A 16548-nucleotide genomic window follows, 5' to 3' on the forward strand; every position below is an offset into this window, starting at 1 on the left:
ATACAAGTATAATATGCCTATTAAAAAGTAGTGATGAAAAAGAACCACCATAAAGGAAGGGCTCTATGGTGGAGTTGGGAACAAGCTCTTTCTTTTCTCTTTCTCCTTATTTCACATATCAACATATTCATATATATCAAGTTCTGCTTTAGCATTTATAATTACAGAATTTTAAATGACACATTAGACCAAATAGAATTTACAGATAGACACAGTACACACCATCCAAGAGCAACAGAATACACATTCTTCTCAGGTACACATGGAACTTTCTCTGAGAGAGATCACCAGTTAGGCCATAAATCAAGTCTAACAAATTTAAGAAGACTGAAATCACTCAAGCAAATTTTTGGACCCCACGGGTATGGAACTAGAAATCAATTAGAAGAAGAAGGCTGGAAAATTCACAAATACATGAAGATTAAGGAATATGCTACTGAACAAACAATGGATCAACAAAGAAAACAAAAGAGAAATTGAAAAATACCTTGAGACTAATGAAAATGGAAAATACAACATACCAAAACTTATGAGATGCTGCAAAAGCAGTTTAAGAGGAAAGATAGAGATAAATGACCATTTCAAGAAAGATGAAAAATGTCAAATAAAGAACCTAACTTGGGGTGCCTGGGTGGCTCAGCGGGTTAAAGCCTCTGCCTTCGGCTCAGGTCGTGGTCCCAGGGTCCTGGGATCGAGCCCCGCAACGGGCTCTCTGCTCAGCGGGGAGCCTGCTTCCTCCTCTCTCTCTGCCTGCCTCTCTTCCTACTTGTGATCTCTCTCTCTCTCTGTCAAATAAATAAATAAAATCTTTAAAAAAAAAAAAAAAACCTAACTTAACATCTTATTAAACTAGAAAAAGAAGAACAAACATGGCCCCAAGTTAGCAGAAGGAAGGAAATAACAAAGAGCAGAGCAGAAATAAATGGAATAGAGGCTTAAAAGACAATAGAAAAGATCATTGAAATGAAGAGCTGGTTCCTTAAAAAACAAAAAACAAAACAAAAAAAAACCCAACAAACCTAATTTAGCCAGACGTGCCTAGGAAAAAAAAGAGAGAGTACTCAAAATCAGAAATGAAAAAGATGTTACAAATGAGATCTCAGAAATACAAAGAATTGTAATGAATTCTATGAACAACTATACACCAAAAAATTGAGCAACCTAGAAGAAATGGATAAATTCTTAAAAACATACAACTTTCCAAGATTGAATCATGAATAAATAGAAAAACATACAACTTTCCAAGATTGAATCATGAATAAATAGAAAAGGTGAACAGACCAATTAACTAGTAAGGAGATAGAAACAACAGTCAAAAAATCTCCCAACAAACAAAAATCCAGGACCAGACAACTTCACCGGTGAATTCTACCAAATATTCAAAGAAGAATTAATACCAGTCCTTCTCAAACTCTTGTGAAAAAAAGAAGAGGAGGGAAAACTTCCAAATTCATTTTACAAGGCAACCATTACCCTGACACCAAAACCAAACAGGGTCACCACAAGAAAACTACAGGCAAATATCCTCGAACAGAGATGCAGAAGTTCTCAACAAAATATTAATAAACCAAATTCATATAAGTAAAAAAAATCATATACCATGATCAAGTGGAATTTATTCCAGGGATGAAAGATGGTTCAACACCTGCAAGTCAATCAACATGATACACCACATTAATAAAATGAAGTATAAAAATCATATGCTCATGTGAACAAATTATAAGACACTGAAAACTGGGGTGCCTGGGTGGCTCAGAACAAGTATCTGACAAAATTCAGCATCCATTTATTATAAAAAGTCTCAACAACATGGTTACAGAGGGAACATTCCTCAACATAAAAAAGGCCATATAGGACAAGGCCACAGTTAACATCATACTCAATGGTGAAAAACTCAAACCTTCTAAGATCAGGAACAAGACCAGGATGTCAGCTTCCACCCAACAGAGCACTGGAAGTCCTAGCTAGAACAATTAGACAACAGAAAGAAATAAAAGGCATACAAACTGGAAAGGAAGAAGTAAAGCTGTCACTCTTTGCAGATGACATGATACTATATGGAGAAAACTCTAAGACTTCACAAAAACCTGTAAATACAGTAAATTGTAGGCTACAAAATCAATATACAGAAATGTGTTGCATTTCTATGTACTAATAATTACTAGCAGGAGAAATTAAGAAAATAGTCTTATTTACAACTGCATCAAAAAGAATAAAATATCTAAGAATAAATTTTACCAAGGAAGTGAAAGACTGAAATTATTATTGAAAATTATAAGACACTGAAAATTGGGGTGCCTGGGTGGCTCAGTTGGTTAAGTGTCTGCCTTTGGCTCGGGTCATGATCCCAGGGTCTTGGGACTGAGACCCACGTTGGGCTCCCTGCTCAATGGGAAGCCTTCTTCTCCCTCTCCCACATCCCCCACTTGTGTTCCCTCTCTTGCCGTCTCTCTCTCTGTCAAATAAATAAATAAAATCTTAAAAAAAAAGACACTGAAAATTATAAGACATTGTTAAAAGACACTGAAGAAGACATAAATAAATGAAAAGATATTCTGTACTCATAGACTGGAAGAATTAATACTGCTAAAATGTCCATACTATCCAAAGCAATCTACAGATTGAATGCAATGCCTATCAAAACCACAATGCATTTTTCACAAAATAGAATGAACAATCCAAAAACTTTTATAGAACCACAAAAGTCTCTGTATACCCAAAGCAATCTTGAGAAAGAAGAACAAATCTGGAGGCATCATGCTTTCTGACTTCAAAACATGTAACAAAACAAAAGTAATTAAAACATTACGGTATTGGCATAAAAACAGCCACACAGATCAGTAGAATAGAGAATCAAGAAATAAATTCATATATGTATGGCCAATTAATTTATGACAAAGGAGACAAGAATATACAATGGGGAAAGGACAGTCTCTTTAGCAAATGGTGTTGAAAAAACTGGATAGTCACATGCAAGAGAATGAAACTGAATAACCATCTTCAATCACACACAAAAGTTAATGCAAAATGGATTAAAGACTTGAATGTAAGATCCAAAATCATAAAACTCCTAAAAGAAAACATAGGTGGTAAGCTCCTTGACACTGGTCTTGGCTTGATTTTTTTGGATTTGACACAAAAAGCAAAGGCAACAAAAAAGAACAAGTGGGACTACATTCAAACTAAAAAGGTTCTGTCCAGCAAAGGAAACCATCAACAAAATAAAAAGGCAACATACTGAATGGGAGGAAATACTTGCAATTATATGCCTGCTAAGGGGTTAATACCCAAAATATATAAAGAATTTATTTGTCCAACTCAACAGTAAAAAACAATCAAGAAATGAGCCAGGGATCTGAACAGATACGTTTTCCAAAGAAGACATACAGATAGCCACTTAGCACATGAAAAGGTACTCCTGGGTGGCTCAGTGGGTTAAAGCCGCTGCCTTCGGCTCGGGTCCGTGGTCCCGGCGTCCTGGGATCTAGCCCCGCATCGGGCTCTCTGCTCAGCGGGGAGCCTGCTTCCTCCCTTCTCTCTCTGCCTGTCTCTCTGCCTGCTTGTGATCTGTCGGTCAAATAAATAAATAAAATCTTTAAAAAAAAAAAAAAAGAAAGAAAAGGTACTCAACTAATTATCAGGGAAAATCAAACCAAGACCACAATGATGTATCATCTGACACGTGTTAGGATGGCTATTATCAAAAAGAAAAGAGATAACAAATGTTAGCAAGGATGTGGAGAAAAGGGAACCCTTGTGCTTTGTTGATGGGAATGTAAGTTGGTATAGTCACTAAGGAAAACAATATGGAGGATACCTAAAAAATTAAATGTAGAACTACCATGTGATCAAGCAAGTCTAGTCATGGATATTTATCTGAAAAAAAAAATAAAAACACTAACTCAAAGAGATCTATGCACCCCCATATTCACTGTAGCATTATTTATAATAATCAAGATACTATAATAATCGAAATGTTCATTGATGATGAATGGAGAAAGAAAATGTAGCATATACATACATGCAATGGAATATGACTCGGCCATAATAAAGAATGAAATCTTGGTCTACGGCCATACCACCCTGAACGCGCCCGATCTCATCTGATCTCGGAAGCTAAGCAGGGTCGGGCCTGGTTAGTTCTTGGATGGAAGAATGAAATCTTGGAGCACCTGGGTGGCTAAGTCAGTTGAGTATCCAACTTTTGATTTCGGATCAGGTCATGATCTCAGGCTCAAGGTATCAAGCCCTGCATGTGGCTCTGTGCTGGGCATGGAGCCTGCTTGGAATTCTCTCTCTCCCTCTCCCTCTGCCCCTCCCTGCTTGTGATCACTCTTTCTCTCTTAAAAAAAGGTGGGAGGGATGAAATCTTGCCATTTGTGACAACACAGATGGACTTTGAGGGCATTATACTAAGTGAAATAAGTCAGAGAAAAGCAAATATTGTATGATATCACTTGTATGTGGAATCTAAAAACAACAAAAACAAGCTCATGAAAAGAGAACAGACTGATGGTTGCCAGAGGTGGGAGTCAAAAAAATGAAAAGAAAAAGTAAGAGTCTCTATGTCTCTTAGGAAGGAAGGAGGAAGGAAGGAAAAAAGGAAGGAAGGGGAAGGGAGGGAAAGGGGGGGAGGGGAGGGGAGGGAAGGAGGGAGGGACGAACGGAGGAAGGAAGGAAGGAAGAGAGGAGGGAGGGGAAGGAGGAAGGAAGGGAAAGGAAGAGGGGAAGGAAAGGAAGGAAGGAAGGAAGGAAGGAAGGAAAGGGAAGGGGGGAGAGAGGGAGGAAGGAAAATAGGAAGAAAGAAAAATAGAAAAGAAGTATCCATAGAACAGTTGAACCTGCTCTGTGCCTTTTTCTCCCTGCCTATGGAAATTGTCTGGTAATTCCAGAAATTACCAGATGTCTGGTAATTCCAGACATCCACAATGGATGCATGCACGCACACACACACACACACACACACACAAAAGAATAAGAGCAACTTCCACATTCAAACATTATTTGCACTGACAATCCTGGAGTCTCTCAGCCTGTACAACTTGTCTACTTACAGCCTAATCTACAAAGCATGTTTATTTACACAGAAATCTTCTAAGTTCTAGGTGAAATGCTATGTTCCTAGGAAACATAAATATCCATAGTTCCAGAAGTTGTAAACCCAAATTGGATAATAACTTCAGAATAAATGAAATATATGAGGGAGAAGATCATTTTTGTTCCCACAAAGGCACTGGGCCCAGACAGTTTTATGGGTGAATTTGTCTCAGTAAAACTGATAATCTGTGTTTTATTTAAATTGTCCCTGGACTATAAAAACAACAACAACGAATGGCTCCTAACTCATTCTGTGCAGGCAGCACATGCACATACACATATATCAACCTGGGTTCTCTAGGCTAAATCTGTCCCACAAAAAGGTTTTTTTTTTAATTTAAATTTTTTCAGTGTTCCAAAATTCATTGTTCATGCACCATACCCAGTGCTCCATGCAATAAGTGCTCTCCTTAATACCCACCACCAGGCTCACCCAACCCCCCACGCCCCTCCCCTCCAAAACCTTCAGTATGTTTCTCAGAGTCCACAGTCTCTCATGGTTTGTCTCCCTCTCTGATTTCCCCCAACTCGCTTCTCCTCTCCATTCTCCCAGTGTCCCCCATGTTATTCCTTATGTTCCACAAGTAAGTGAAACCAAATGACAATTGACTCTCTCTGCTTGACTTATTTCACTCAGCATAATCTCTTCCAGTCCCATCCATGTTGATACAAAAGTTGGGTATCCATCCTTTCTGGTGGCAGCATAATACTCCATTGTATATATGGACCATATCTTCTTTATCCATTCATCTGTTGAAGGGCATCTTGGTTCTTTCCACAGTTTGGTGACTGTGGACATTGCCGCTATGAACACTGGGGTACAGTTGGCCCTTCTTTTCACTACATCTGTATCTTTGGGGTAAATACCCAGTAGTGCAATTGCAGGGTCATAAGGTAGATCTATTTTTAATTTAGGTATCTTAAGGTATCTCCACACTGTTTTCCAAAGTGGTTATACTAACTTGCGTTCCCACCAACCAGTTAAGAGGGTTCTCCTTTCTCTACATCCTCTCCAACACTTGTTGTTCACTGTCTTGTTAATTTTGGCCATTCTAAGTGGTGTAAGGTGGTATCTTGATGTGGTTTTGATTTGAATCTCCCTGATGGCAAATGATGATGAACACTTTTCCATGTGTCTGTTAGCCATTTGTATGTCTTTTTTGGAGAAATGTCTGTTCATGTCTTCTGCCCATTTTTTGATGTGATTATTTGTTTTGTTTGTGTTGAGTTTGAGGAGTTCTTTATAGATCTTGGATATCAGCCCTTTGTCCGTAGTGTCATTTGCAAATTCTTCTCCCATTCCATGGGTTCCCTCTTTGTTTTCACAAAAAGTTTTGTTTAGATAGCATTTTTTAAAATACTCAATATAAATAAGACCCAGCATTCATATGCTATTACCATAGTCCCCATTTCTCTCTTTATGAACCTCATCAACTCTACTTAATTTTTTAAAACAAATTTGGCTCCTCTAGGCATTTGAGTTTACAATTCCTATCACAGACTGAGTTTGCTTATGAATGTAAATTTTTAAATTCTAACCAAAATATTAGCAAATCAAATCTAGCACAGAATAAAAGAACAAAGCATTATAGCTAAACAAAGTTTATACTAGAACTAGTCTGTCATTAGGAAAGTAATTCATAGAATTCATTATATTTATTGAGAACAAGGAAGGAAGGAAGGAAGGAAGGAAGGGAGGGAGAAAGAAAGAAAGAAAGAAAGAGGGAGGGAGGAAAGAAGGAAGGAAGGAAAAAGTAGCATATGGGTAAGTCATCCAAAGTAGAAATTCTCGACATTTGGAGTTCCATAGATGGGCTCCAGAAAAGAGTACATGACACTCTGCAGATGTAAACACGATATTGGTGTATATGTGGTGAGCTCCACAGATTAAGTTCATCCTCAAAGAAGCCCATAACCCATAAATCCATTCACATGCTGCAGTATTACAATGGACTGTTCTGTATGAAAATGGTATTATTGAAGGTTGCTCTAAAAAAGGGTACAGGGGCACCTGGGTGGCTCAGTTGGTTAAGCAACTGCCTTCAGCTCAGGTCATGATCCTGGAGTCCCAGGATCGAGTCCCGCATAGGGCTCCCTGCTCCACAGGGAGTGTGCTTCTCCCTCTGACTGTCTCCCCTCTCATGCTCTCTCTCACTTGTCTCTCAAATAAATAAATAAATAAAAATCTTTTAAAAGTGGGGGGGAGAGTACAAAAACATACTATACCAATATTCCAGCTGATCCATTTTCAAAACAGGTTCTTAAATTCTATTGCATGAGAAATCATTACTTACAGCCAAGACAATCTTTCGAATATTCTTCACGTACAGTACCACATAGTCCTTGATGTAGGTATGCAGTTCTCTGGCAGGGATATTATACCAATTCATCATCAGTGCTGCTTCATTTTCATTATTTCCACCCCAAATGATGATGGAGGGATGATATTTCAGTCTCCTGATCTAAAATTTCAGAAAACGTAAAACAATTTTCCAATGATCAACAAGAAAAAAAAGCCTCAGAGCTGTAATGATTCACAAAATGATAGCCATTGCATTTTTTAACATAAATTCTTATGTACCAGAAAACTCATTAGAAAATGGCTTGTAACATTACCTGCGGGAATACATGTTAAGAAATCTGATTCTTTTTACCTAGATTTTATAAACACCAGTAAGATAGGGTTCCTCTTCTCTACTGTATAAAACCTGAAGAAAATATAATCCCTTCTATTAAAAAAAGAAAAATAAATCAACCTCATTGTTATCTGACTTGCCACAAAAAAAGGCTCTAAGAAATACAAAAGGCAGGAGACATTACATCACAGAGGAGTTTCTCAAGAGCAAGTTGGAGTTTTGTGTGAAGAAACAAACAAGGGAGAACAACCAGTTCTGCTGAAAGAGGGATTGAGGGGTTGTCATGGTCTCCACTGAGATCAGAAAACCACAAGGACAGCTAGAGAGGGTTTTACAAACCAAGAGAGTTCCCAGAGATACTCTGTAAGTTAAAGACAAATACGTGAAATATTCTAAAGGAAAAAGGATGAGGTCATCAAGAGGATATCTCCAGGGCGCCTGGGTGGCTCAGTGGGTTAAAGCCTCTGCCTTCGGCTCAGGTCACAATCTCAGGGTCCTGGGATCGAGTCCCACATCGGGCTCTCCACTTGGCAGGGAGCCTGCTTCCTCCTCTCTCTCTCTCTGCCTGCCTTTCTCCCTACTAGTGATCTCTGTCAAATAAATAAAAATCTTTAAAAAAAAAAAAAAGAGGATATCTCCAGAAATAACTATCAGTGTCATGTCCTGAGAAATCAACTAAGGTTAAGTAAGTTACTGAATATATCTGAACATAGAAGAAGAAATTAGAGAATCTGTCTGAAAATCCTGCAGCCCTAAGAACTGAGCCTGCGTGACCTGGGCTCTCTGTGACCGGCCCTACACAAAGGTAGAAAGATCTAGTTCTTCGGACACACTGGGAGATGGACTCTGGCAGAAGAGGGCAGTTAAATCTCTTGGAGAACACAGTGAGTCAATGACCAAGAGAAATTCCTCTGGAACACATTTTAGCAAAATAACCATATCGGGGGGTGCCTGGGTGGCTCAGTCGTTAGGTGTCTGCCTTCAGCTCTGGTCATGATCCCGGGGTCCTGGGATCGAGCCCCATATCCGGTTGCCTGCTTGGCAGGGAGCCTGCTTCTCCCTCTCCCACTCCCCCTGCTTGTGTTCCCTCTCTCACTGTGTTTCTCTCTGTCAAATAAATAAATAAAATCTTTAAAAAAGATAAAAATAAATAACCATATCGGTATTTACAGCTTCTTTTCCATGAAATGCATGATTAGAGTGATGGATCCCAGCTGATGTTCTCACTGTGGCCTCCATTCAAGATGCCAAGTATCTCCTACATGACACAGAGATCCATTAAGGATGCATGCATTAAAGGGATTTATCTCATTCTTAAAAATTACAGTCTTGTGTTTTTCTAACCCAGCCTTATGAATACTATTTCCTTTATTTGCCTCGGTGCATGCCCAGGTACGTGACGGCTACTACCAAGTGTGACTGGCACAAGAACACAAATACTGAAGAGGCAGAAAACTCCAGTGATTCTGTGCTACACATACCCTTCAAACTGACCTAGAATTTTTGACAAGATTTCCTTTAAAATTTTAACAAAGTCTTCATAAAAAGCTCTCCTGTTTAATAATACATAAAAGAATTGAAGGTACATAGACACCATAATTTATTTATTTGTATGAGAAAAAAATGTTTAAAAAACTGAAATGTCTGTAACCTACATAACTGTAATTAATATTTTTTAAGCTCATCCATCCATCCATCCTCCTGATGAAAAACCTGGCCCAGTAGTGCGGATACAGAGAGGAACAGGCCCCTAGGCCGCAGGGTGATTACAAACTTGCAGGGGAAACAAAACATTGAACAAGTGATTCAAAGTGTGGTATAGGTCATATAGGGCAAATTTTGTGATCCAGACTTGCAAATATAGAAAGGTTTTTCCCCCCAGAGAAATTCATGCTCAAGGTAGGACGTGACAGAAGAAAATGAGAGAGGTGGTCAGGAAGAGGGTGCTTGATGGGGCCAGGGACACCAGCAGAGACAGGAAATGCCCGGTGTCTTTATCTGGAGGACTCAGCAAGAGATGATTCATTCATACTTTTTAAGTCTTTTTAAAAAAAAATAAAACACAGGGGCACCTGGGTGGCTCAGTGGATTAAAGCCTCTGCCTTCGGCTCAGGTCATGATCCCAGGGTCCTGGGATTGAGCCCAGAGTTGGGCTCTCTGCTCAGCAGAGAGCCTGCTTCCCCCACCCCCTCTCTCTCTGCCTGTCTCTCTGCCTACTTGTGATCTCTGTCTGTCAAATAAATAAATAAAATCTTTAAAAAAAATAAAAAATAGGGGCACCTGGGTGGCTCAGAGGGTTAAGCCTCTGCCTTCGGCTCAGGTCATGATCTCAGGGTCCTGGGATCGAGCCCAACATCGGACTCTCTGCTTAGCAGGGAGCCTGCTTCCTCCTCTCTCTGCCTGCCTGCTTGTGATCTCTCTCTCTCTGTCAAATAAATAAATAAAATCTTTTTTTTTAAAGATTTATTTATTTATTTATTTGACAGACAGATCACAAGTAGGCAGAGAGGCAGGCAGAGAGAGAAGGGAGGAAGCAGGAAGCAGGCTCCCTGCCGAGCAGAGAGCCTGATGCGGTGCTCGATCCCAGGACGCTGGGAACATGACCCGAGCTGAAGGCAGCGGCTTTAACCCACTGAGCCACCCAGGCGTCCCAAATAAAATCTTTTTAAAAATAAATAAATAAATAAAAAATAAAACACAGATATTAAAAAAATTATGACATAGTAAATTACTATAACACAATCACCCTCGTAACCACCACCCAGATCAAGAAAGATAACCCCAGAAGCCCTCATACACCCCTTTCTAATTATAGTCCTTTCCTGCTCCCAATAGTAACCACTATCTTGAGTATTATAGTAATCACTTCCCTCCATTTCTTTTGGTTTTCCATGCAAATATACATCCACAGACATTGTAACAACGAAATCACGGATTTTAACTTGCTTGATGGATTTCAATCCACTGACATTCTTATCCTTATTGGATTTCAAATTGTCCCATTTTTGGTTCGTGAGAATCTCATCAAATTTCTTTTAACATATCTTTGATAGTGTCGTTGGTATCTCTATGCCCAAATAGTCCAGGGTCATCTATTACACTTCCTGCCCCAGACCTGGAATCAGCCATTTGTCTAAGAACCCCTTCTCTTAATGGGAAGAATTATTTCAATAGAAGGATACACCATATTATTAGGTTGTCCTAGTCCTTTTTGATGGACACAGCCAGGTTATAATCACTTCCTTGCACTTACAGATCTATAAATAGAAGTGTGTACATATGGTATGCAAAAGAAATCAAGGAGTCAAGAATCACTTTAAATTTTTGACCTGAGAAACGCAAAGACTGGCTTTGCCATTTCTCGAGTTGGGGGAAACCGCAGGGAAAGCAGGTTGGGAGACGGTAATGCACATCTGGTTCAGATATGTTACACTGGAGATGACTATGAAACCTCCCAGAAGAGGCTCCAAGTAGGCAGCTGGATATAAGAATCAGGAATCCAGCAGACATGTCAGAACTGGGGATAAATCTGAAAGTCATAGCATATAGGTGGTGTTAAAGCCACGAGACTGGGTGGAATCACCTAGGAAGTCAATTATCTGACTGATTTTCATGGGATTTAGTAAGGAGAACAAAAACACACACAAAAATAAAAAATGGGGAGAGGTTTAACGGAAGGCAAATGAAACAAAAGCATTTTCCTTCCTCTTGGAATGGTAATGACATACCTGGTAAGAAACTTCTGCTCTCACCGAGTTCAAGAAGTCCTGATTGGTTGGATAAAGGGCACAGGCGAACATAAAATCCTGCCATACCTATCAAACCAATAAAGAGCAGTAAAGAACTTCCATAGACTTTATTACACAGAAAGAAATTCTTCATTTTGAACTTTGGGGAATTATCTTTCAGGCAAATGAAAAAACAAATTAGCCTGATGAGTGTGACCATTTGAATACTACTATGATTAAGGCAGTGGGAGAGGCTCTCATACAGACCTCACGACTTTCCAGAACAGCATAAAACTGTGGGGGGAACCCAAGAGAAGAAAATGTTAAGTAGGGAGAAAAGAAAGAAGGAAAGGGAATTCAAAGAAGGAAACGGTGAGTGTGTTGAGGGGAACATGAAATTTGAAAAGAACCTTCCCCCAGCTCCTCCTCACTCGCAATACTTTAATTTTCACTGGGAATTTGCTGTTGAGAGATGAGGCCAGATTGTTTATAAAAGAATTAACTTTACATGGCCAAAAGGATTACTACATGGACATTTTTGTAATGAAGCCATATTAAGTTCTTTTTCCTTTCTTTCTTTACCTCTCTCTTTCTTGAGAGACAGACTGTGTGTGCGAGTGGGGGGCGGGGGGTGGCACCAAGGGAGAGAGAGAGAGGATCCCAAGCAGGCTCTGCATCACGCAGGGCTCGATCTCACGACCCTGGGATCATGACCTAAGCCAAAGGTAGACACTTAACCAATGGAGCCACCCAGGCACCCCACGTAAGTTCATTTCCAGAGAGGCTGTTATGATGCAGTGGTTAAGGGCCCAGGCCCCAAATCAGTCGACTGAGTCAGAACCTTGGTGCCACCACATACACTGTGTGGGTTTGGGAAGGTTATTTCACCTCTCCTCCACTTGCCCATTTCCTTACTGGTAAAATGGGGATGGAGAACACAGTAACTACTTCATAGGATGGGCACGAAGATGAAAGAAAATAACAGATGCAGAGCACTGAGAACAATGCCCGGTCCTCAGTAGTATTATAGAACACTGTGACACTATCATGACCATCGGGACTGTCAAGATTGTAACTACTATTCTTCTATGGAGTGCTTTATATTTTAGAACTACAATACCAGAACTAAAAGATTTTATTTCCTGTGCTTAACCCTCACCAATGCAAAACATGCCTGGAGTACTAGTAGCAATATTAAACATAGCTTTTATTCACTGAATTTTATTATTTTTCTTCTCTCTAGGTCTTGTTAGATCTCCTTCAATTTAAAATTTTTAAATACGTTTATGCATACCCTTATATCAAGAAGAAAATTACAAATACAGAATGACTACCACTTAAAAATAATTAAATAATTATGATATTTACCATCAACTATGGTTCTGGGTTTGCAAGATGCCATTTATTCCTTTGCAAAAAACCAGAATATCAGTGCTGGCTCTGAGAAAAGAAGGAACAAGCCATAGCACCCGCTCAGAACACAGGTACTCAAAGTGAGGATATAGTAACATATCAATCAACAAAATGCTGTCGACTACCCACCATTATTCCTAGTTCATCACAGAGTCTATAGAATTCATCCTGCTCATAAATTCCTCCTCCCCAAACCCGGAGAGTATTCATGTTGGCATCCACAGCAGACTGCAGAAGGAGCCGTAACCTATAGAAGAAATTGTAAAAATAAGTGTTAATATGAAAATCTGGGGATGTTTAAAAAAAGATTTTAAAAACACATGGTGGGGCCACCTGGGTGGCTCCATTGGTTAAGCATCTGCCTTCAGCTCAGGTCATGATCCCGGGGTCCTGGGTTGGAGGCCCACCTTGGGCTCTTTGCTCAGCGGGGAGCCTGCTTCTCCTTCTCCCTCTGCCTACCACTCACCCTGCTTGTGCTCTCCCTCTGTCAAATAAAAAAATAAATAAAATCTTTACACAAAAAACCACACATGGTGGTTGATAAATATGTTTCAAAACTCTTTTAGAAAAACATGTTCTAAAATTATGGTTTGGATATAATGCTAGGTGAAGAAAGTGAGACAAAATTATATAAACATTAACTGCAACCACATAAATAAACCTGGAAAAATTGTGGGTTATATCTTTTCTCTGCCCTCTAAATTCATACTGTTACCATACTGCTTTTGAAACTAAATTTTTTATTAGTTATTCTTATAGAAAAAAATGTTGTAAACCTTAGAAAGTATGAGCTAATTTTATACAACCATTTCAAATTGTAAGACAAAAACCAAAGTTTGCATAGTAGTACCTAGCTTACTCTTCTTTCCTTTTTTCAATTCCTCCAGTCCAGTACAGAATTTCCTCAATTTACGGTGGGATTATATTCCAATTAGCCCATTGTAAATTGAAAATATTGTAAGTCAAAAATGCATTTAACACACCTAACCTACCGAACATCCCACCTTAGCCTCACCTACCTTAGATGTGCTCAGAACACTTACATTAGCCTGCAGTTAGACAAAATCATCTACCACATAGTCTAGTTTATAATAAAGTATTGATATCTCATGTAACGGATTGAATACTGTACTGAAAGTGAAACACAGAATGGGTATAAGGATACAGAATGATTGTGACTGTATCGGTTGTTGACCCTCAGTCTGGTGTGGCTGGCTGGGAGGCTGCGGCTTCTGCCACTGCCCAGCATCACAAGAGAATCCTGTACCATTGTTAGCCCAGGACAAGATCAAAATTCAAAATATAATTTCTACAGAATATGTATCATTTTTACACCATGATAAAGTTAAAAAATCATGTCAAACCATCGTGGGTACCCGCTATTCTTCTTTAGGAAATTAAATTTCCGTTCTGATTCTTCCAATTCCTATTCACATTACCCACAGGAAAATGTATAGCCACTCTAAGAACATCTACTCTGCATCTCCAGAACAGAGCCCAGAGAGGAACCAAGAAGCCCCCAACCACTGGCTGGCCAAGGACCCAGAGTGTTGGGCTTCAACAGGTATACTAGTTGGCCCGGCTGTACTGAACAGTCACTGCCCAAACCAGCCAGATGGGAGGAGCCAGGAGACAAAAAGGAAAAGAAGCAGCAAATTATGTGTCTATGTCGGGAGAATAATTTCATTTTCATGTGAAATTCAAGACAATATGTTTAAAGTAAAAGCAAATTACTACAACATTTGGCAAATTTCAAACACCAAATAATACGGTACAATGCATATTTATACATATGTAAATAAGTTAACTGTGTTTATTTCTCTTCCCGAAGTTTATTTTTACTATCACAAAGACAGTTTATAATTGCAAACAGGAAATATTATTCTCTTGTGAAGTGTTATTCTCATAGCTTCAGATAAACACTTTAAATTTTCTTCTAGATTTAAAACCATAAAGCTTTTTTAGTTCCTTTTACTAAGGTAAAAGTAAAGGAATATACAAATAGCTTAGAATGAAGGAGGAAATACGGGTTTCCATTTTTAAAAAAGAATGCACAGAAATATTTAAGGTATTTTTTGAAAAATTTTTTAAAAAACAAATTTAATCATTTTTTTCAGGGACTAACTATCCAAAATGTGCATTAGTCATTTTCTTGTTGCTCCAAGGGAAATATAGAATAGTTTTCTAAAAATTGGATGGTTTCAGCAGTCTCAAGTCACTTAGCTGTTAAGACTATCTATAGCTTGTGAAAACGGAATGTATGATTTAAAAATCCTTTCCATTCTAAAGTTTCCATCATCCTAGAATTCTGTCTTACCTCTCCTGGAACCAAGGAAAACAAAAATGAGCAATTCTTTAGGTTTGGGGGCTTTTAACAAAAAGAAAAACAAGAAATAAAAAAATCATAACTTACAAGTCAGAGGTTACTCGATCCTGGAATGAATCTGCTGGGATCCAGTTCGAGCCTTTCAGAAATATGGGCAATCCATTAATTTTGAAGTAGAAACTCAGACCTTGAGATCCTTCAATGGGCTCTTCTATAAGTTCCACTGTCCTAAAATAAACCTTTTATGAACAAAATTAAACACTGAATATCAAATTTAAAACATAAACAAGAGATTTTTTTTTAAAGACTTTATTTATTTGACAGACAGAATTCACAAGTAGGAAGAGAGGTAGGCAGGGGCTGGGGGGGGGGAAGCAGGCTCCCCTCTGAGCAGAGAGCGCGATGTGGGGCTCAATCCCAGGACCCCGAGACCATGACCTGAGCCAAAGGCAGAGGCCTAACCCACTAAGCCACCCAGGCGCCCACAAGAGATTTTATTTTTAAAAAGGAAAGCAAATTTTTGAACAATTTACATGAACATATTTAATGTTAATTTCCTACTTGCTATGAAGCATTTAATGTAGAAGTACATATTTCAGAAAAATATATATATAATTATTGCCAGATTCTATCTTTTAATAGATATAAAATATAGAAACTATTAAAGAGGAAATATATTCTAGTCTTCCTCATGAAACAGGCATTTGTAATTCTATCAAAAGAAATATATTTGAAGGGTGCCTGGGTGGCTCAGTTGGTTAAGCATCTGACTCTTGATTTCAGTTCAGGTCATGATCTCAGGTTTGTGAGATCGAGCCCCAGGTTAGGCTCAGCATGGAGACTACTTGGGATTCTCTATCCTCCTCTGCCCCCCACTCAAATAAATAAATAATCTCTTTTATAAAAAAAGAAATATATTTGAAGGTAACATTTCAGAATTAGATAAACTTATACTATTTCACAAAAGCAGGGGAGAAATCCCACCAGTTAAACTACGCATCCTGAATAGAAAAACACACTCTCATTTCAGTGTTAACATGTGCCAAAATGTGCATTTTAGAATCAAAGACATATAGCACAGGGTATTTCACAATTTAACAACTTACCAATCTTAACAGCACATTAGTGTAAAATCATTTTGTTTAACGGGCAATTTAATCCCAACTAATCATCACATTAAACTCGATGTTTGAGAGAGCTCTAGAGATGTAAGTGGTGTTCCAACTGGAAGATAGAATAGGAGCACACACTCCAAGGTTATAACCACTGTGTGAGAAGAAGCTGAGACCTTTGTCCCTGGGACACTCTAGCCAGGTTAAGCAGGAGCATTTAAGCACGAGCAGCAAGA

At 38.8% G+C, this 16548-nt stretch overlaps 1 protein-coding gene across 1 annotated transcript in view; it reads right to left on the minus strand.

Moving 5' to 3' along the window:
* MANBA (mannosidase beta) overlaps positions 1–16548 on the minus strand; it is a 115022-nt gene that overhangs the window by 33865 nt on the left and 64609 nt on the right. The window contains exons 8-11 of the mRNA XM_080796398.1: positions 15288–15439; positions 13004–13121; positions 11462–11548; positions 7392–7559 (exon numbers count right to left, since the gene is read on the minus strand). Of these exons, the coding sequence (XP_080652524.1) occupies positions 7392–7559; positions 11462–11548; positions 13004–13121; positions 15288–15439 (525 nt within the window). The remainder of the gene's footprint in view (positions 1–7391; positions 7560–11461; positions 11549–13003; positions 13122–15287; positions 15440–16548) is intronic.

Source organism: Martes martes (genome assembly GCF_963455335.1).
Source record: "Martes martes genome assembly, chromosome: 2".
Taxonomy (NCBI): Eukaryota; Metazoa; Chordata; class Mammalia; order Carnivora; family Mustelidae; genus Martes; species Martes martes.